Raw genomic sequence first — 22102 nt, forward strand, 5'->3', positions numbered from 1 at the left:
GTTGATGTCTCAGACTGAGACCCTTCATCAGAACTGAAGAAAAAAGATGAGAAAGAGTAAGAAGATTGTTGGAGGGGAGGAAGAAATACAAGGTAGTTGGTGATGGGTGAAACTGGGAGAGGGGGAGGTGAAGTAAAGAGCTGGGAAATCAATTGGTGAAAGTGATATAGGGTTGGAGACGGGAGAATCTGATAGGAGGGGATAGAAAGGGAAGGGGAAGGAGCACCAGAGGGAGGTGATAGGCAGGTGAGAGAGGAAAATGGGAATGGGGAATAGTGAGAGGGGATGGGCCCCAGCTATGCCTGCCTTTTTGTCAGCTATGTGGAACAGTCTATGTTCCAAGCCGACATTGGTATTACTCCACAACTTTTCCTACACTACATCGACGACTGCATTGATGCTGCTTCCTGCACCCATGTGGAGCTTACCAACAACATCAACTTTGCCTCCAACTTCCACCTTGCCCTTAAATTTACCTGGTCTGTTTCTGACAGTTACTTCCCCTTTCTTGATCTTTCTGTCTGTCTCTCTGGAGGTAGCTTATGTACTGATGTCTTTTATAAACACATTGACTCTCACAGCTACCTGGACTGTGCTTCTTTCCACCCTGTTGCTTGTAAAAATGCCATCCCCTTCTACTAAGTTGCATACCAACTTAACTCTCCTGTCCTCTTTTGAAATAGTGCCATTGGCCTTTTACATTTATGTTAGTGGGCTGAACAGGCCTCAAAAATTAGCTGCACCATTACAGCATCCCCTCGAGATTACACTAACTTCTGTTCCCAATCTCCTGGAATGGGACTCTGACTCAGAAATGCGAGTGCTATAGGCTGAGACCCTGCTGGCACTTGAAGAGAGAACTGTAACCTGTTCCTGTAACAATGGATTTTTTTCCCCTGCTGGTCCAGTTGAGGAAAGCTTTGAACTCACCGGAGAGCTGTTCCAGAATGGAATTTTGCCGTTCACAAGGCAAAGTTCATTTCACAATGCATTTACCATTGGTGACACATTCTATATATTATGTGCCAATATCCATATGTTACTACAAGTACACAGATATTTCTAATATGTATACACAGTATTTACACAAAGCAGAATTGTACGGGGGGTGTATCATTCTGTGTGTCTTGTTTTAAGAAATATTTGCAAGAGTCTTTGACTCTTCTATTGTCACTGTATACCTAATGAATGGAGTATTGCTGTTCCAAAATATATATTAGTATCAGTCTAACTAAACTAATAATTTTGGACAAGATGGTGACTCTTTGCAGCTCTGATGAGAATCATCAAATATTCCCATTTGGGACTTCTACGGCCGAAATCCACAGTCACGCCCATGGGTACTTCAGTAAGCAACATTGTTTTAAGACATTTAAATAATCTATCAATATTCAAAATTGGTGGACACGGGACTGCAGTCTTTGGTCATGAGTACAGTTCCCCTTTAAGAAAACAGAAGTGTGGAAGGTGTGCTGGTCTACAGGTATGAATGATCCACCAAGGCTTTGAACCCTCCACTCCCCAACCCCACACACTCCCGATTATCCTGAATACAGTCTCTGGAAAATAAAATTGAAGACCCCAGAGCAAAATTGCCGTACCAGAGGGATATCAGGGACTGCTGTGTACTTTCCGTCACCTAAACATGGCTCACCACCACCATTCCGGATGCTGCTCGGCAACCTGATGGCTTCACCATTCTCTGCAAATACAGGACAGCTGAGTCTTTTAAAAGAAGAAGAAATGGAATATGCTTTATGATAAACTCATTGTGGTGCACAAACATAATGGTTCTGTCTCAATCCTACCCACCCGGCCTGGAACATCTCGCAGTCAAGTGTCATACTTTCCACCTCGGGCCAACGTCATGCAAGTTCTGGGGGAGCTAAGCAACGTAATCCACAGACATGAAACTGAGCACCCTAATGTCTTCCTTATCATTGTGAGAGATTTCAACAAGACCAGCTTGAAGAAGTCTCTGAACATCTACTGCCAACATATCACTTGTGGAACCAGAGGAGTCAGCCCACTTGACCTCTTTTGTACCACCATCAAGAATTCTTACTGTACCATCCCACACTTTGGAAAATCTGATCACCTCTGTAGCTGTACTTTTGTATAGACAGAGACTAAAGTCCGCAGCACCAGTGGTGAGGACCAAGGGGGCTTGTAGGGCTGCTCTGAGTCAGTGGACTGGACAATATTCAGGGATTCGTCTTCGAGTCTGAATGAATATGCCACAGTTGTAACCAACCTCCTGAAGACTGGCATGGAAGAATGTGCACCTTCGAAAACATACAGAACATACCCAAACCAAAAGCCTAGGATGAACCACAAGATTCATAGTCTGAGGGCTAGATCTGCTGCACTCAAGACCAAAGATCCAGAACCGTACGAGAAATCCAGGTACAAACTGTGGAAGGCTATTTTAAGAGCAAAAAACAACAATTCCAATTGATTAATTAGAGATAAAATCAGATGCACGTCAGCTCTGTCAGGGTTTGCAGGCCATTACTTCTTGCAAAGTAAAACTTAACATCATGTATGGCTGTGATGCTTCACTCCCAGATGAGATCAATGCCTTTTATGCACACTTTGAAAGGGAGAAGAAAATGACACCGGTGCAAATCCCTGCAGCATCTGCTGACCCTGTGTTCTCTGTCTCAGAGGCTGGCAACAGAACATCTCTCAAGAAGGTGAACCATTGCAAGGCATCAAGCTCTGAGAGAGTACCTGGTAGGGCACTGAGAACACTGGTGCAAGTGTTCAAGGGCACCTCCAATCTCTTACTGCTGCAGTAGGGGATTCCAGGGCGACAGTTTATTATTAAAGTGATCTCTCACCGCTAAGGCATCTCAGTTGCTCTGATTTTCCTGATAATTCAATGTTTTAGGAACAGTTTCTTCTCCTCTGACATCAGATTTCTGAATGGACAATGAACCCATGAAAATGACATTGCTCTCTTTTGTTCTCTTTTTGCGCTATTTAATTTGTATTTTTGCTTATACTTATTGTAACTTATAGTTTTATTTATAATTATTATGTATCTCAATGTATTGCTGCCACAAAGCAATAAATTTCATGGCATATGCCATTGATATTAAACTGATTCTGATTCAATCATTCACCACATGGTAACTTAGTGAAAATTGATATTTCATAATGTGAAGCTAACAATGTCATAGCCTTGGTATAACAGAGTGCAGCACAGGAGTAGGAAAGTAATACTCGTGTAATCAATCAGCGGGTCTCCATGTAACTGAATTTCATTTATAGTTACATAGCACCCACTAACCTCAATTACATTCTGGATAATAATAAAGAATATTTCCCTTATATTGAGAACTGAGTGTGACAGAGGAGCACTGTGGAATAGTTCAACCTCTGCTCAATTAAACCAGTTGTAGTCCTACAAAACCAAAAGATACAAATTTAGACCACCATGCGTTTCTTTAACTCTCCCTGGTTGGTCGTTCAAGAGCCTTTGTTTGTGTTTTCTCCTGCTCCTTTTGTGCTGCATCTCCCTCTGTTTCTGCATCCGTTCTGTACTGAGGACATTGGAACTGGTCAATTTCAAAGGAATGTATGCTCTGGCAGGAGATCAGACATTACACGCATTTGGCCTAATATTTATTCAGCAGGAGTCTTGGTAATGTGGGGAAATCTGGCAGGGTTGGGGTCTAATAGTCCTGTTGAATTTAATGACTAGAGATGAGTAATCTTTCTCGCAGTTCCTGTCCTGGAGTTGGTCAAAATTGACAGGCTTCTGAGTGGGAAATCCAGTGGCTGGAGGCCGCAGCTGGAGACAATTTGGATGTGCCAGAGTTCAAAGGAACTATAATAAATCTGCTGGAAGAACGGGGCACATCAGGCAGCATCATTGGGAGGAAAGGAGCTGTCGATGTCCAGGTCGAAACCCTGCATCAAGGACCACTGAGTTCCTCTAGCAGATTGTCGCTTCACATTCCAGCATCTGTAGCCTCTTGTGTCTGCAAAGAAGCTACAACTGATCAAAGGAAGGCTGATTGTATGAGGGTCCAAAAGTGTACAGCTGTTGCTCCCTTGGCCCAAAAGAGATGCAGTGTGAAGTGTTTATATTCTGGAGCCTGCAGCTCGGTCTTCCAGTCCATTACTGTGCTTACCCAGCACGGCCAGCCAAATTCAAGCAAGACTTTCAGCTGTAAAAGCCGATTTAATATCAAGTCAACAGATAACCAGCGCCTGATTTACTGTGTTACAGAGGACGAAAGGGAAGAGAAAGCTTGGGTGCATTGTACAACCTTGCCAAGTTCAATGGGCCCTGGGGCCCCCAGATTGACTGTGAGCTGGTGCAGCGCCTGTGGGAGCGTTTGCCTCCAGCTGATTGTTGGTTTCGGGGGGAATGGGTAGATCTTTGGCTTGTTCTTGCTCTCAAACTGCACGCGGATAGAGGCTCGCTTTAGCGCTCGGGGCAGATGAGCTGTGTCATCCTATGAAGCAGTGTGTGTAGAAAGGAACCTTGTGTGACCACCCCTGCACCCCACCGTCTCCCCACTTCCTCAAGCCTAGCTGCATGTGTGAAAGCATTGGAGGTGATCCTGAGGGGACAGTGGGCAACCTCTGAACAGAAGGTGCACTTGTGAACCGTGGCAGGGAGACTGACACTGCCAGCAGGCGTCCGCCTGCTCAGGCTTTTCTAACCACATTGGTCCTCAGGTGTACCTGCAGCACTGCCACACTGCTGAAGAATTGCTTGGTGCTGTGGATACAAATGTAGGTGGTGCTACACCGATGTGTAGCCCACTGCCACCAGGGGCAGGCTGAAATTACTTTCCAACCTAAGCTTCCAAATACTTCCAAAAGCATAACCTTATATGTCCAAGTTATTTTCAGAAGCTTTAAAATTATCAGTTATAAGTGTGACATAATTTTGGGTCTCGTCTAACCATCTTGTAAATTGTGTTGCTGCCTCATTTTTTATTAGTTGGGTCTCTGCCTAATTTACCTCTTCTTCCATAGCAGTAAACCGGAAGAAACTGTCCTTAGTGATATTTGCACAGCTGAGTATTATCGAAGGAGCCCCTCTCCTGTTCTGGTTGCCCACACCGTAATTATAAATGAAAGCATTCAGGATCCCAGCAAAGAAGCTGAAAAGGAAGATGAGCGAAGCCCAGATGCGGAGAAAGATGACATGTTGAATCGCCGGATAAGAGCCACCTCCAAACAAGGCAGTGCTGCCTTTAATAAATTTCTCCCAGTCCCCAGTTCGCAGCGAGGCCAGACATTGGGTGGAATTAATAAAGAACCTGAGCAGGAAGTGAAGAAAGGAAGAATATCCAAGGATGAATCTCTGTGGACGTGAGCTACTTATTTTGTTTATAGCCTGACAGTTTGCTGTGCTGCTAGAGTCTGAAATACACTTAAAGCCATCTAATTCTTTGTGTGGAATGCCGCAAGTAGATAACATTTGCTTAACTTCATCTTGAATAGTGTGCCACCTTGGCTGTTGAATTGCATTATTGAAACTTGCTTCATATCCTTTTGATGTCAATGAAAAGTTTTCATGTAGTAAGTCAGTCTTAACACACATTTTGTGCGGAGATTTGTCCTAGAACTGTTATAATTCTTGTTGCTTGGCATCGTTACTTTAACCTGATGTTATACCATTTGTTTTGAAAACGGTTATCCCTTTACTAACACCTGAAAGGAGAGTGCTGCTCATCTTCTAAATGCAACAATAAGGGAATTCAAAATCCAACATCGGTTCCTATTCCATATGTAATTATAATTTCTGAAAGTGAAAGATAGTAATGAATTACGAGAGATTTGTTATTGCAGACACTACTTTATCCTGTTGCGGGATAATGGGTGTATCAGTGGAACCATTTGTATTTTAGTTGAATAATAGGCCACAGGTGTGTTAATATCACCTGACAAACGGCTTTATTCATAGGGGAAATGTTATTTATAGAGAAATTTTAATGCAGTGTGCTGAAAGGGAATGAGACCAGGTAGAATTTTTTGATAAAAAGGAAATGTTTTGATTCAAACAAACTTATTTTCTAAAGTGGGGCTATACTGTACATCTATCATTCTACATTCATTAAATGGCCCTGAACAGCTGGTGGTGAGCTGTCTTTCAGAATTGCCGTAATCCATATGGAGAAGATATGATTGCACAGTGTGTTTGATTTTGACCCAACAATAAACTGAGGTAATATGTTTCCAAATCAGAGTGATGTGTGATTTGATGAGGACATATTCCAAAGTGCCTGTTGCTTTGTTCTTTGAATACTGATAGAAGGTGTCAGTTTGGGAACTACTGTTAAAGACACCTTGACAGACTACTATAGGTGGAGAGAGTGAATGTGACAGGGTGGTGGATGGGCTGACAACTATGTTGGCTGCATTATACTGGTTTATGCAATTTAATGTCGTGGCTCTGAATGAAACAACGTATTTAATTTCTTGTATTAATTCCTTATCGTTTTGTGACATTAGAAAAGATTTCCATGACACATATTTGAATGCAGGAACTGAAATTGTACTCTCTTTCCATTTGTTTGTTTTACCTGTTTGCTTATTGCTGATTCATTCTAACAGGAACTGATATTTACAACATTTCTTAGAGGTATCCCTGTTGCAATTTTAAGTTAACCATTACTTTGCTGTGTATAGCATTAGAAAGATCTAGAAGTGCTATGACTGCAGTGGTTGATGTGAAAATTTCAGCATTAATTGGATTGATGTTACACATTTTAATTTAACATTTAATTCTTCCCTAAATTATGAAAAATTGCACAATAATGTAACATTTTCTCTAAAGTAGTAAGGTCTTAAGTTTTTCTAAATATAGTCAAATCATTGGAAATGTGCCTTTGGAAATATAACCCAAGGGCTTCAGTTTTATCTGATCTTCATCATTTAATTCTTGGTGACTTGGAATTCGTGGTGTTATAAGATTATGAAACTCATTTGGAAGTAAAGTTTTGGAGAGGTGCAAAATAAATCGATAATGCAATAGTAAATTAAAATTTGCACTAATTAAATATAAGTACAAAGAGTCAAAATGAAAAATTTGCTTCTGTGTGTTTAAAATTTAATGAGCCAAAATAGGCAGTATACAATTAAGCTCAAATATTTTTGATTGTTTTCCCTGTACATGACAGCCCTCATATCCCAGAGCAGAGTGATTATTATTGTTCATCCAAATATCTCTTTGAAGTCATTTGATTTGGCAAAGAGTGGGCAATCCTCCAACATTCCTTTCCTCTCTTGTTTGTCTCTTTCCCCAAGTCCATAGCAATGTGTTTGAAATACATTTTTGCACGTAAATGTCTAATCTTCTTTCCTATATTATGTAGTCCACTTATTCTGCAGTCAAATAGAATTTTGTCCAAATATAATGAAAACAAAAAAAAATTGGAAGTACTCAGCATGACAGGCAGTGGCTAAGGGGACAAAATTAAGATTTTAGTGTGATGATTAGTTAGGTTTACTAAATTCCAAAAACATGTAACTGAGATGTTACTCATCAGGTCAGATTCTTGCTTTCCAATTTGTCTACCTGATATACCAGCCAGGGCATATCATTCTTCAAAATGTGGTCATCCATTTGGCCAGTAAACTAGCATTTGAAACTGGTTATAAATAACTTATTGAACAATAATTTAATCTCTAACAGTATAATATTGGATCAAAAATCATTTAACGGCTCTGGGTCTGTACTTGCTGGAGTTTAGAAGCATGAGGGGGGATTTCATTGAAATTCTACTGAATATTAAAAGGCCTAGATAGAGTGGATGCAGAGAGGATGTTTCCAGTAGTGGGAGGGTCTTGGACCAGAGAGCATAGCCTCAGGATAAAAGGATATCTATCCGTTTAGAACAGATGAGGTGGAATTTCTTTAGCCAGAGGGTAGTGAATCTGTGGAATTCATTGCCACAGATTGCTGTGGAGGCCAAGTCATTGGATATATTTAAGTCAGATGTTGATAGGTTCTTGATTTGTAATGGCATCAAAGGTTATAGAGAGAATGCAGGAGAATGCGTTGAACGGGATAATAAATCAGTCTTGATCAACCAGCAGAGCAGACTCGATGGGCCAAATGGCCCAATTCTGATCTTATGGTCTTATTGTATAAAAATAAGGGAAAAACTGTTTAAAATTAAGAACATAAGAACATAAGAAATAGGAGCAGAAGGAGGCTATCTGGCCTGTTGAGCCTGCTCTGCCATTCAATAAGATTGTGGCTGATCTGGCCATGGACTCCTCTGCACCTTCCTGCCTTTTCGCCATTACCCTTAATTCCCTACTATGCAAAAATCTGTGTTAAATATATTTACTGATGTAGCCTCCACTGCTTCATTGGGCAGAGAATTCCACAGATTCACCACACTCTGGGAAAAGCAGTTCTTCCTCATCTCCATCCTAAATCTACTCCCCGGAATCTTGAGGCTATGTCCGCTAGTTCTCATCTCACCTACCAGTGGAAACAACTTTCCTGCCTCTATCATCTATCCTTTTCATAATTTGATATGTTTCTATAAAATCTCCTCTCATTCATTCTTTACTGTTAGAAATTCTTTGAATAGATAGATTGGGCAGGGAAACCTAAACATAAAACACTTGAGACTTGTTTGAGTATTACCAAGTAACTACTATTAATATTTACAGGAACTTAGGGGTTTTGCTGCGCTAATGAAGATGTATTTATCTCTAATTAGGAGTCATTGTTCCCAGAAAAAAGAAGAAATATGATTGGGAAAATGCTTCAGATGTCTTCTTTGGATTTATTTAGTAAATTATACAGTAATTAGGCTATTTCTTTTGATTGAGTGACATTGTAAATTGCAATAAATTGTGTATTAAAAATGTCAGGAAACGATTGTCTTTGAAACTTAATGCCAAATAAATGATCATTACACACCTGTTCTGTAAGGAAATGATCAATGTGGACTTTTGATATTCTCAATCTTGTGCGCTTTCTCATTTTTCAATGTAAATATTCTGTGTTCTTTATATTTGGTCCTGTAGATACAGTCCTACAGTAGCCCTGTCTGATGATACAGGGTAAGTGGAATCTTGAATTTAAAAATATGGAACTGCATGGCTTGATCAATATTCACATCTGCTTATTAAACCACCAAGAATAACATACTTGTCTAGGTGTGGGTGACTAACTGCTTTGACTATATGCAGTAATAATGGAGCTGCGCTTACTAACAGCAACTCTTTGTATAAGAAACAGGTGAGATTCTGCTCATTAAAACTGAACCAGATTTAAGAAGAGTGGAATAAGGAGTGATATTTTCAAATTGGAGTGCTTAATGACTACCAGTTGCTATGAGATCATTGTGAAATAAATGTCCATGTGTAGTCTCCATATCTACATTTTAAAATCCTTTGCAGAACATGTTTGAATGCATAACAGTAACTTATTTCATAATGAAAACTGCAGTGCACCCTAGAACGCTGGCAGGGCAAGGGGTGGCTTTTGATAGGGTGAGTGAGTGGATGCAATTAAGCTTTAGTGATGTTGGTGGGAGGGAAGCAATTAGGGACAAAAGCATCTGGATTGCTTTGTAGTTCTTTGGCTGGGTTTATGTAACTCCCACGCAAGTGGAACATTTTCTGTTTCATACTTGCATCTTGCCAAATATGAAATAATATATGTTCTTAATAATCCATTGCAAAACTTTCAAAACAGAATTATGATGTTCTTGATAACAGTTAATCTCCAGGTCCATGAGAATTGCGCAGAGGAGTGGAATTAATTGAAAGGCTCCACTAAAAAGCTAGCACAAGCTTGTTGTGTTGTATATTGAAAAAAGAATTGTCATTTACCTTGTGTTGGAGGTGCATGGGATAGGTGAGGGGACTGGTCCATAAAGACTCCGTTCTGACCAGCTATTCTCTGCTGTTGCACGTGAATATGGTTAATGCTATTTTGCATGCCAGCATATTGTACGATGTTCAGAATTAACTTCAAATTAAGTTGAACTTGACGCTCTGAGCTTTTGCCAGCAGTCATAGGTAGTTGCTGCTTACATCGTCATGTCAGTGGCGGTGAAGTATTCAAGGCACAGCACGGATCTGCCATGAGCAAACACATTGACAGTGTGCTAAATGAAAATGATGACTCTTAGAAAGAATAATCATTCAGTTTGGAACAATGTGATCCTAAATACCATTTGTTGAGGTTTGCTTTCAAATTATTCGAATTGAATTTGACACTATATCCAACAAAAAAACTAATAAAACAGAAAAAGGAAGTGTTTTGTATCTCTGTCCTATTTTCCTTTAGTTTTCATTTCTTGGTTCTTTCCTGCCTCTCAATCAAATTACCCTACAAAGTGCTTTCAAATGTTCCCCAACTAAAATAGCTCTACAAATGTTATAATAAGCAGCTGGCAATAAAATGTAATCTGATTAAGGTTTGCCGGTATATTATTTAGCAAAACATATAAGAATCTGAGGTTACTATCATAGATTTTGCAACAACATTTACTATTTCACTAGGTGAAATAAGAAATGAGGGAGCTACAAGAAATTTCTCCCGAAATAAGTGCAGGCAGCATGAAAATGATTCTCTAAAATAAGACCAGAGCATAGGTAGGATAATTTATGCTGAATGCTTAATTAATGAGCAGGACTTCAGACTTTAATTTGTAACACTCATATGATGGATGGCAACTAATAGAGGAATGGAAGTATTTATTGTGTGCACTTCCAGTCCACAGACTATAGGAAGGCTGCAGAGACGTTAAAAGCAAAGTTGGACTGTTTTCTCTGGTGCGGGGCAAACTGAAAGCAGTATATGAGAGGCATAGATAAGGTAGAAGGACCGAGTATTTTTCCCCAAGGTGGAATGGCAAGTATTACAGGGCATAGGTTGAAGGTGAGGAGGGAGAGTTTTAAAAGAGATTTACAAGACAAGTTTTTTACACAGCGTGTGGTAGATGTCTGGAACATGCTGCTAGGGAAAGCCGGTTAGTAGGAGCTGATGTGATAATGGTGCTTAAGGGGTATTTAGAGAGACTTGTGAACAGGCAGGGAATCTTGGGACAGGAACTTATACAGACAGATGGGCATCATGGTGGAAGAGTTTTTTGTTTTTTCCTATGCCATGTGATAGTTAAACTTCATACACTCAAGTACGCTTAACATTGCCCAGCCTTTGAATTAGTTTAATCAGAATATCCTTGATCCTAAATTCACATTGATTTGATGATCATTAATCCCAAATCCTGGAATACATGCATTCCATATATTTTGCCTGAAAATAATGCACTAAAGATATGTGTCAAACACTTCCCATCATTATATTTAAGAGTGAATATTTGAGCGTGACATTTTGAATCACTTTTCATCTTTTTAATGGTTAACCAAGCTCCTTAAGCAACACAAAATGTCATAACCAAACTGGAGCCAATTTTGAATGGCATAGGTTGGTAGATTGCGAGAAACTTCCCCCCTGACCAAGAGATAGAACTTCAAGGTAAATGGTAGAAGATTTTGAAAGGATTTATGGAATGTGTTTGATCCAGACAGTGGTTAAAACCAGAAACTCACCTCTTAATAAGATGATGGAGACAGATGCTGTTGGAAGTGTTCAGATGAGTACTTGTAACACAATGGCCTGGGGAGGTCAAGTGCTGGGAAACACACATAAAATGTTGGAAGAACTCAGCAAGTCTGACAGCATCCATAGAGAGAAATAGAGAGTGATGTTTCAGGCCAAGACCCTTGATCAGGACAGGAAAATCAGGGAGAAGAAGGTGGTGGGTGAGGGGGAGGAATACAAGCTTGAAGGTGATAGGTGAAGCTGGGTGAGGGGGAAGGTTGGACAGAGGGTGAAGTGAGAAGCATGGAAATGATAGGTGGAAAAGGTAGAGGGCTGAAGAAGAAGGAATCTGATAGGAGAGGAGAGTGGAGCATGGGAGAAAGGGAAGGAGGAGGGATGCTCGGGGAAGGTGATAGGCAAGTGAGAAGAAGAGAAGGGGTAGGAAAGAAGCCAGAACGGGGAATGGAAAAGGAAAGAAGGGGAAAGGGACAGAAGTCAATGTTCATGCCAGCAGGTTGGAGGCTACCCAAGCAGAATATAAGGTGTTGCTTCTCCAGCCTGAGAGTGGCCACATGGTAGCAGTAGAGGAGACCATGGGCCGGTATGTCAGAATGGGAATGGAGAGTGACGTTAAAGTGATTGGTCTCCAGGAAATCCTGCCTGTTGTGGATAGAGCAATGGAGTGAAAGTGCTGAACGTAGCAGTTCCCCAAACTACGTCAGATCTCACTGGAGTAGAGGAGGCCACACCAGAAACTCTGGGTACAGTAGATGACCCCAACAGGCTTGCAGATGAAGTGTTGCCTCAGGTCTGTTTGGGGCCCTGAATGGTGGTGAGGGAGGTGGTGAATGGGTAAGTGTGACAATGGTTCTACTTGCAGGGGTACCTGCCAGGGATGATTGGACAAAGGAAGCAAGTGCTGGGGCACGGGATTAGCACAGGTTGATGCAGGATGGTCCGTATGGACATGGGGAATGAGAGGACATGACTTTGTGACTCACAGAGATATGCTGCACAGAATCAGGTCCTTCAGCCCACCTTGTCCGTACTAGGTGTCATTGTGAGCTAGTATGATTTGCCTGCATTGGCCCATATCCTACTAAACCTTTTCTATTCTTGAACATGTTCCAGTATCTTTTAAATCTCACATCATCTCCCTCCCCTTCTCACCCACCCACTTCAAATTAGCAAGCACCAAGAAGCTATAAAAAATGTAGCTCAAAGAAATCAAAAATGTATATCCTGGACCAATTGAAAGAAATGAGAAAGTCTGGGACTTGTCAACATGCATTGTCAAGCACAGGAGTAGCAGACTTACTGACTGATTGAATTTGTCAGTGCACTTGCTTTACATTAGGGAATAAAGGGGACAGGGAAGGTACTTCTTAATTATGTTGTTTTCCATAATAATTTCAATTGTTGCATCCTTAATGAGCTTTAAACCGGGTGTGGGGCTGTGTCGACAGGCCGCATCTTCTCACTTAGATCACACCCACTTTTCTATGACTCAAGTTCAGTCTACCCAAGCCCAGGGGTACACTATGCCAGGACAGATTGTGTAAGCAGTGGGTGACCCACAGATGGTACCAGGCCAACGAGATCTAGCCCCATTCAAACACTTCTTTTAAATGCTGAAGAAACAATTACAGTTGCATACATGATTTCTATTTACTAATTGCAACGCTATGTCCACATGAGTCTTGAGTTCCTATAGGTTTCTAAATTAAGAAACAGACGTTGGGTGAAGCAGTGAAGTAAATCTGACTGGTGGAATTATTGCCAAAAGTGTTGAATTCTGGGAGACTTTAATTTGCTTGCTGTACAATTTAGGTGCAGTACTTGAAGCTTCTAGTAGCTGCATTGGATCTGTGTAGGGTGAGAGGTCAGATCAGAGGTGGGAGTGGTCAGAACCAGGGAGTCAGAAACATCTGCCAATGATCCACCATTCTGTATTTTCTGTTTCAGAAAGCAGAAACAGTGAATACGGATTCGCAAAATGGTAAAAACTGTAATTAGTGGTTTGACAATTGAAAAGGAGTTGGTAAGGTTAATAAACGGGAAAGGGCATCTGATAGGGTGTATCCTGATGTACAGCAGGTGCCATAAGCCTGTCAGTGGGCAAACTGAACTTAGAATCATAGAAAAGCACAGCACAGAAACAGGCCCTTCAGCCCATCTAGTCCATGCCTGCACCCGACCCATAGCCCTCCATACCCCTCCCATCCATGTACCTATCCAGACTTCCCTTAAACAGTGTAGTTGAGCTCACATCCACCACTTGCACTGACATCTCCTTCCACACTGCCTCAACCCTCTGAGTGAAGAAGTTTTCCCTCATGTTCCCCTTAAACTTTTCACTTTTCCCCCTTAACCCACAACCTCTAGTTGGAAAAAGCCTGCTTATATTTAACCTGTTATACCCCTCATAATTGTGCATCCCTCCATCAAGTCTCCTCTCAATCTTCTTCATCCCAAGGAATAAAGTCCTAAGCTATTCAATGTTCCCTTATAAATCAGCACCTCCAGTCCCAGCAACGTCCTTGTAAACTTTCTCTGTACTCTTCCAACCCTATTTACATCTTTCCTGTGGGTAGGTGACCAAAACTGCATACAATATTTCCAGTCAGGCCTCACCAATATCTTATATGACTTCAACTTAACATCCCAGCTTGAAAAAGAGATTTTTAAGAGTGAAGAAGAATGATGCTGGGGCATTCTTACTTCTAGTCATTGGGTGTAGACTGGAGCCATATAGCCAACAGGGTCACAAGCTGTACAATGCTGCTGTATGCGAGTAATCCACTATGGCTGGAGACCGTGCATTATCTAATAAACAATATTTCCTTTCCACATACAGTGTGGAGTAGGGCTTCCGACCCTTTGAGCCGTGCTGCCCAGCGATCCCCCAATTTAATGCTGGCCTAATCACAGGACGATTTACAATGACCAATTAACCTGCCAGCGGGTACGTCTCTGGCATGTGGGAGGAAACCGGAGCACCCCGAGGAGACCCGCGCAGTCACGGGGGTGAATGTACAAACTCCCTGCGAGCAGCAGTGAGAATTGAACCTGGGTCTCTAGTACTGTAGAGCGTTGTGCCGTGCTGCCCACGACTCCTGGGGAAGAGTACATGGGAAAATTAATCCGGCAAAGAATTAGAACTGGCAATGGAACTCGTACTGATACATGCTGCGTATCCTTTAAAACACTGTTTTAAAGCCTAAAATGAAATAAGCACACGGTTTGCTGTGTGCAGGAACATATTGGGTTTGAGGGCAAATAAAAGTAGTCCATTTGGAATCAAAGAAGCTGATGGTTATTTATTTATTATATCACAGGGAGTAAAAATCTTAATGTTGCGTCTCCATCGCAATGGACAAGCAATAAAGAGGGGAGATGTGGGAGGATGTTGCCCAAACACTAAGATGGTATACATAATTGTTCTGTATACATGTATGCATGGTCAGGTATCCAATCAGATCAATGTGTCGTGATGAGATAGCAGTGGAATGCAGCGCATAGAAAATCTTTCATTGTCAATGGTGTTGGAGGAAGTCTAATAAAACAACTGGTTTTGTTTGGAGGGATTGAGCTCGAACAATCAGGGTTATGGCTTACTTCCTGTAAATTCTGCTCTGTAGATATAGTGCCTTTGTTTTTTTTAAGTCTTACGCAAATAAAGCTACAACAGTTAAATGCAGGACTTCTTATTTGGGGAAAGCAAAAAGAGGGTTCACTGAGGTTCAGAAATAAGTTTGAAGCTCAATTTATTAATGACTTCCCAAAAAAGCGCTTCAGTGAAGAAAGAAAAGGGATGGAATTGTGGGTGATTGGAAAGAATGAACGCAGAGAGACCTTTTAGCCTTCAGGTTCATTGAAGTTATCAAATTGCCCAGGTTATTAGCTTCAGGTCTTCCATGTTTATGACTTGGACCACTTAAGATAGGACCGATAATTACATATATCTTTAATAAATTAGCTCTCACTTTTCACTGAGCCGCTTTAACTTTAAAAGACATGAAATAGTTATCAACCTGTGAATTTGTAATAATCTTACGTGAGCCACAGGAAGGTAAAGGATGGCGCTTATTTGGGATAAGCTGTCAGAAATAGTGGCTGTAGCAGGTGCATTAGTGATTTAGAAGCCATCTTGATAAGCATGGGAACAGGACAAGTTTAGGGGGCTATGGGCCAAACGCAGGCAGATGACACTAGTTCACTGGACAACACATAAAGCATGGATGAGTTGGGCCAAGGGGTCTGTTCACTCTGACTCTAAGCAAATATGTTTGCGATAATATTGCTTTCTCATTATATGGGTACTAAGCATAATTGCTATCATTTGTCTGGTGTCAAGCGTGCATGGCCTGTGCTTATGAGCACTTTAAGAGATAATGTTTCCTTAGTTGTTCCATATGTTGTGTAACAACTGATTTAATGCAGGTTGGAGCTTGCGCGGATTCTGTGTGTTGGCTATGCTCTGTTAAACGTTGCTTCAATTTTGTGAATTGCATGGAAATAAACATCTCTAGGGTGCTGAATGACACTTTTTGGCTCATTTGGTGTTGTTTCATATTTGACTGTACTGCTGGTCTTGCAACAATTCATTTCCTTTTAACAGATTCAGCGCAGAAAGTTATGCCCAACCAATTCCCATTGTTGTTTTAACCTTTGTGAATGAAATGAGGCCAAAACAACTTCCACCTTTCAAGTTGGACGTCTGCTCCCAAATTATAAATCACACCACCTAATAGGAAGAAGTGCTTTGAGTATTAAAATATTACCCATCTGTTTTTAACTGAAAACATCAGAGGAGTCAGATTGAGAGTGAAATTGTGCAACTGCTTTGTGGATTGTTCTTGTGTTTCAGAAGTGATTCCCTTCCAGGAACACCCTTTACAGTGATCCAAGTTTTGAATGGGTCACGTGCCACAGTTCCACATTTTCCTAAATACCGAAGTGTCCTTGGTTTTTACAATGTGAATTACTATTTTGATGTTATGATACTGAAGTAAAACACTTCAATTATAATAATATATTATGAATCCCAAGGCTCTAAACTCTGCAGTTTTATCTTGAGTTTGAATGCAGTAATCTCTCAGTTTGACATTTGAACTGAAAATGTTCTAACCTCAGTGTGGTTCAATATTCAAGGACTAGTTCACATAATCTAGATCTATGTGCTGTGATCTCAAGGGAATGTTTACCAATTCCAGGTATTTTTTAAGTTTGAGTTGTTATTTGCTGTTGGTCCTGTGAACAAAATTCCAGATCCAAGTAAATTTTTCAAAATTTTGTGTGAATCTTCAACCTCGCGTGTTGTTGAAACTGTCAACGGGCAACAGCACACTTATCATTCTGATTGATTATTCTGGAAACCTTGTACTTTGGCTTTACACATTAATTTACTCCATGGTTGAAATGAATATCACTCATGAGGGAAAAAGGAATGAGATTTTATTCAATGAATTCTAGCGCCCCCTTGTGGGATGTGGGAGAAGAATGGATTGTAATTATTGCACCCTAATTGTTTAAAAAAAACAAATATATTCTCACATCTTCTTTAAATTGCTCTGCAGAAGTGTCAGTATGAATGACATGAGACCGGAAGATGACAATTTAGCACAGCCCCACAGTAAAGCTCGGCATGAGGAGCTACACAAAGTTCACAGTCGACTTCGTGAAGACCAGGACAGATGGCAAGACGTAAGCCCTAAAAATGAAACCATGTGCCCCAGTACTTCAGCTGTATCCCTTGGCAACACTGACCGCCTTGGTGTCTTGTTTCTACCCCCACTAACTCCTCACTAAACTCAAACACTTGCCTTGGCTATTATCTCCTGCCTTCCTCCTTCATGTGGATTAGTCTGGCTGCACCAAATGGCAATGTGGAAAGACAAATTCCCCAGAAGCTGGTAAACCCATCTTCGTTTCCTCTGTTTTGTGAAAGTGATATCTATACCATCTGCCATTATCTTGTTAACCTCCATTTGTAAGTCACTGGTGAACTCCAGAGCAATGTTCGTGGGAGGAAATTGTTGCCCTTGACTTTTCATATTGCTTGCTGAATTTGCTTGGAAATCACACGGAAGTTGTAAGTAAGTTAATGCCTCTGCCAAAATAGTGATAGTGGCATCTGAAAGGAACAAAGTTATCATTTGTGAACCAGTGCCCCAGGAAAAGGGTAGGATCAAACTAATTCACAGTTATCAGTAAGCAATACGTAATACATTGTAACAGCTGTCGCTACCTTGCATTGAGGCTTCCACAGGTGAATCACCAACCAGTAAAGATAAGCCATCTATTGCTACATTATTTAGGTATTTTAAAAAGTTGTCCATGGAGATGGTGTCTGTGGGTTTAAGTGCAGTCAGGACTGCAATAACGCTATACTTGATATACTTTAAGAGTTAGGTTTGGTTTGTCTTTATGTTCTCCTCCTCTTTTTTCCCTGTCTGAAACCCCACATTGCCATTGTTACGCAGTGCTAATTCTGGAAGGGATTCTGGAGTTAGACCTGCTTACCTAGTGTTAGCAGGCCCTGAGTAGAGGAGGCGGTAAGTGACCCCCTTCTCCCAATACATACCTCTGTCAATTCTAGATTCAGCTCTTCCATGCTCGCTTTTCCATCATCCTTTTAAATCAGAACTCTAACAACATCCTTCATCTGCATTCATGCAGCATTTCACCCCTTACCCCCAACGCCTGATGACTAGTGTTTATCCATCCCCAATACCTGATTATTAGTATGTCTCCATCTCTCAAAGGTTGACCAGCAATATTTCTCCATCTCTCATGGCCCAACCCCTTCTTTCCACAATCCCCTCTATTCTACCACTATCCCTCCAACCCCAGTCCATCTACTGATCATGCACTCCATTGGCCTACCTGATTCTCCCTCCTCTCTGGTACATTATTCAGTGTTGGAGGTCTAGCCCACTGTGCATGACATCTTGGATCTTCTGAGAAATAGAACTACACTGCTAAAGATGATTGACTTTGCATAAACGTGATGCTGTGTGCAGTGCATATTTAACACATCTTTTCCAGAAGGGGGGGTTTTCTGGCCTCGATCCAATACCCTTGCAAAGAACTTTGTCACTCTTTTTTTGAAAGTGAGAGATGGAGGGTTAAAGCAACTCACAAACAAGAGAAAGTCTGCAGATGCTGGAAATCCGAGCAACACACACAACATTTTGGTGGAACTCAGCAGGCCAGGCAGCATCTATGGAAAAAAGTACAGTCAACGTTTCAGGCCGAAACCCTTTGGAAGGACTGAAGAAAAAAAGCTGAGGAGTTGATTTGAAAGGTGGGGGGGGGGAGCGAGAGAAACACCAGGCAATAGGTGAAACTTGAAAGGGGAGGGATGAAGCAGACAGCTAGGAAGTTGATTGGTGAAAGAGACAGAAGTCCATGGAAGAAAGAAGAAAAGGGAGGGGGAGGAGCACCAGAGGGAGGTGATGGGCAGGCAAGGAGATAACATGAGAGAGGGGCTGTTTGTTTATGCCTCAATGGATTGTTAACGCCATGAAGAAGAATATGAAATATGATTTTTATACAGGATCTGGCTCGCTGGAAGAACAGGAGAAGAAGTGCTTCACAAGACCTGATCAAACGGAAGGAGGAGCGAGATGTTGTGGAAAAAATAATGAGTGGGGAACGCAATTTGTCAGAAAGACGGAGGAGCATTAAAACCTATAAAGAAATAGTGGAAGAAAAGTATGTTGTTTGGATACAATTTTGCCCTAACCTTATGGTTTTTGTCAGGCATTGTTTGCGTGCGCCTATTGCTTTGGTCTAGTCTGGGCCATGTTTGATGAGCAGGGGAGAGTTCTAATTGGAAATTCTGGGTCTCTCAGAATGTTATTCAGTTCTGAACACAGTGCCGGGCTCTCCAGTTATTTTGGCAAACTGGCCTCCTCGTTGGTTGGCTTCCAACTTCAATTTTCTGATCCTAGACCTGGCTCAGTGTGAGAGGTCTATTCATGGGCATCAAGAAATAAGGTTAATGTGCAGTGCATTAGTGGAAGGCCATTAGCGGGCAGAGAAGAAATGTGAGAAATTAGAAAGGAATTTCTCCTGAACCCTAGCACTACTGTAGACAAACCCAGTTTCCTCACCTCCCTGTTTCTCTTGGGCTTGTAGTGTCCTACAACACCTGGCCAACCATGGTTAAACTTGGAAACTGAGTTAAATATGATTTATAAATACTTTAATGATCATTTACCCTCAGTTCCATCCTACATCCAGTAAAAGTAGAAGTGCTAGGATAACATTCCCAATGATTGCTCACCAAATCCTGCTTAAGGGTTAATGATCCATGTTCACCACCCCCCCACCCCGAACTTGATGCATTGTCTGTTCATTGTGACTAAAGTGCATGATAATGTTCAGCATCTTGCTCGGTGACCACTTGGAGGTTAAAATCCACCTTCAAACCTCACTCAATGGAACTCGCTTATATCATTTTGACATTTGAACCAAAATCAAGGAAAGTTTGGGAAACAGAAATGAAAGCAGAAGTTAAAATAATACTTTAACACCATGAGTAATTGCTTGAGCATAAGATGCCTGTTAAGTAGTGTGCAGTATTCAGCTATTCCTGTATGAATTTTTATCCCACCTACTCCATCTAAATAAATTTTGCATCATTGTGGATATATGGACAATGATGTGGATCTTATGAACTTTGGAATCATCTGAACATAAAATTGATCTAAAACTGGTCCAAGCAGTTGAATTTATCTTTAAAGTCTTAATGTAAAGTGAAGGAAGTCACCAAGAAATGCCCATGGAAACAGCAAGGTTTTAGTATCAGCCTCTGGGCTTGTTTCTCGGTGTGGCAATTTATTGTATAATCTCAATGGTTTAGCAGGTGAAAAGGCTATTGTAAACTGCACCTAAATGGGATTTAGGGAGAGTTACATAAGAATACCAGAAATAGGAGCAGGAGTAGGCCATCTGACCCATCAAGCCTGCTCCACAATTTAATAAGATCATGGCTGATTTGACTGTGGACTCAGCTTCACCTACCCACCTTTTCCCCATAGCCTTTAATTGCACCTGCTGTGCAAAAATCTATCTATAGTAACTGTATCTTAAATATATTTAATTACATAGCCTCCACTGCTTCCCTGGCAGAGAATTCCACAGATTCACGACTCTCCAGGAAAAGCAAATTCTCCTCATCTCCATCCTAAGTATATTCCCTTGAACCTTGAGGATATGTCTCCTAGTTCTAGTATCATGTATCAGTGGAAACAACTTTCCTGCCCCATCTTATCTACCCCTTTCATAATTTTAAATATTTTTATGATCCCCTGTCATTCTTCTGAATCCTGCGAGTAAAGTCCATTAAAATTATAAGAGATAGGAGTAGAATTAGGCCATCTGGCCCATCAAGTCTACTCTACTGTTCTATCATAGCCAATCCATTCTTCCTCACATGCGATTCAATCTCTCCTCAGAAGAATGAAAAGTGGGAGACAGGTAGGATTAGTGCACAAGTGGTTGATGATCAGCATAGTTTTGGGGGGCTGAGGGGCTTATTTCCTTGTTGAATTCTCTGATTTAATCACTATGCTGCAATATATACGGGTTGCTTTCCTGGTACGGTACCTATAGCAATTGCTTCTTGCTAGATAATAAGAGAGGGCACTTCTTGACAAAGGCCTTTGTATGGAGAGTCAAATAAATGAGATGAAAATAAGACATAGAATCCAAACTAACCATAATCCAACTGGTTGGTGTAAGCAAAATTGTGAAATTAAGAAAATTATCATTTGATGCATTAAAAAAAAACTGATTCTGAAATTATACTTTTGAATCTCAGGGAATCCAGAGAAAAAGCTCTGCAAGAGGCGTATAACAAAGCGAAGACTCGAGAAGAAGCTGAAGAAATTTTGAGGAAGTATTCACAGAGATTTATAATCAGTGAAGCTGTTCTTGAAAACCTGGAAATACCAAAATTTCTGGAGAGGAGTCAGTCAGTGGATTCAGATTCTTCATGCTCACCAACAAGGGAATCAAATTCACTGAAATACTTACGACAGCAGTCATTGCCAATCCAAAAGTATACTGCCACTGTTGAAGCAGTGATCACTCCCAGCAGCCAATCACAGTCTAACTTTTCTGGAGTAGGCACATCCCCAACCAAAACTGTTGCCTCCAAGACAGTGCCTATGTTGACCCCCAAGCCTTATTCACAACCAAAAGATTCCCAGACAGTGCTGAAATCATTTAAGGTAAGATGCTGAAGTCATTGACTTTGATAATTTTTAATATACCAATCGTGATCAGATGTCAGTCTCTCCGTTACATAAAAGCAGTTAGTAAATAGAGCCAGTACCAGCTAATTTATGAAGAAAATGCCCTCTTCTGGCTCAAGTTTGTCATTGTCAATTTGTTAAAATTAGTAAACTCTTCCTTGATAGACGTGCGTCACACATTGAACTGAAAGGGAGAAATCGGCTTAGGGAAAGGTATTTTAATTTGACCTAGCTTTTTAAATTTTTAGTTGGTAAAAGCAGTCTGGCGTGCATGATGCAAAGCACAGCT

General features: G+C 41.0%; 1 protein-coding gene across 9 annotated transcripts in view; it reads left to right on the plus strand.

Annotated features, from left to right (window-relative positions):
• LOC132404711 (LIM and calponin homology domains-containing protein 1-like) overlaps positions 1–22102 on the plus strand; it is a 365397-nt gene that overhangs the window by 290706 nt on the left and 52589 nt on the right. For all 9 annotated transcript variants that reach the window (XM_059989090.1, XM_059989092.1, XM_059989096.1 and 6 more), the window contains 4 exons: positions 9016–9051; positions 17125–17251; positions 19107–19264; positions 21378–21789. In XM_059989090.1, coding sequence (XP_059845073.1) covers positions 9016–9051; positions 17125–17251; positions 19107–19264; positions 21378–21789 — 733 coding nt within the window. The remainder of the gene's footprint in view (positions 1–9015; positions 9052–17124; positions 17252–19106; positions 19265–21377; positions 21790–22102) is intronic.

This window comes from Hypanus sabinus, chromosome 14 (assembly GCF_030144855.1).
Source record: "Hypanus sabinus isolate sHypSab1 chromosome 14, sHypSab1.hap1, whole genome shotgun sequence".
In the NCBI taxonomy this organism is placed as follows: domain Eukaryota; kingdom Metazoa; phylum Chordata; class Chondrichthyes; order Myliobatiformes; family Dasyatidae; genus Hypanus; species Hypanus sabinus.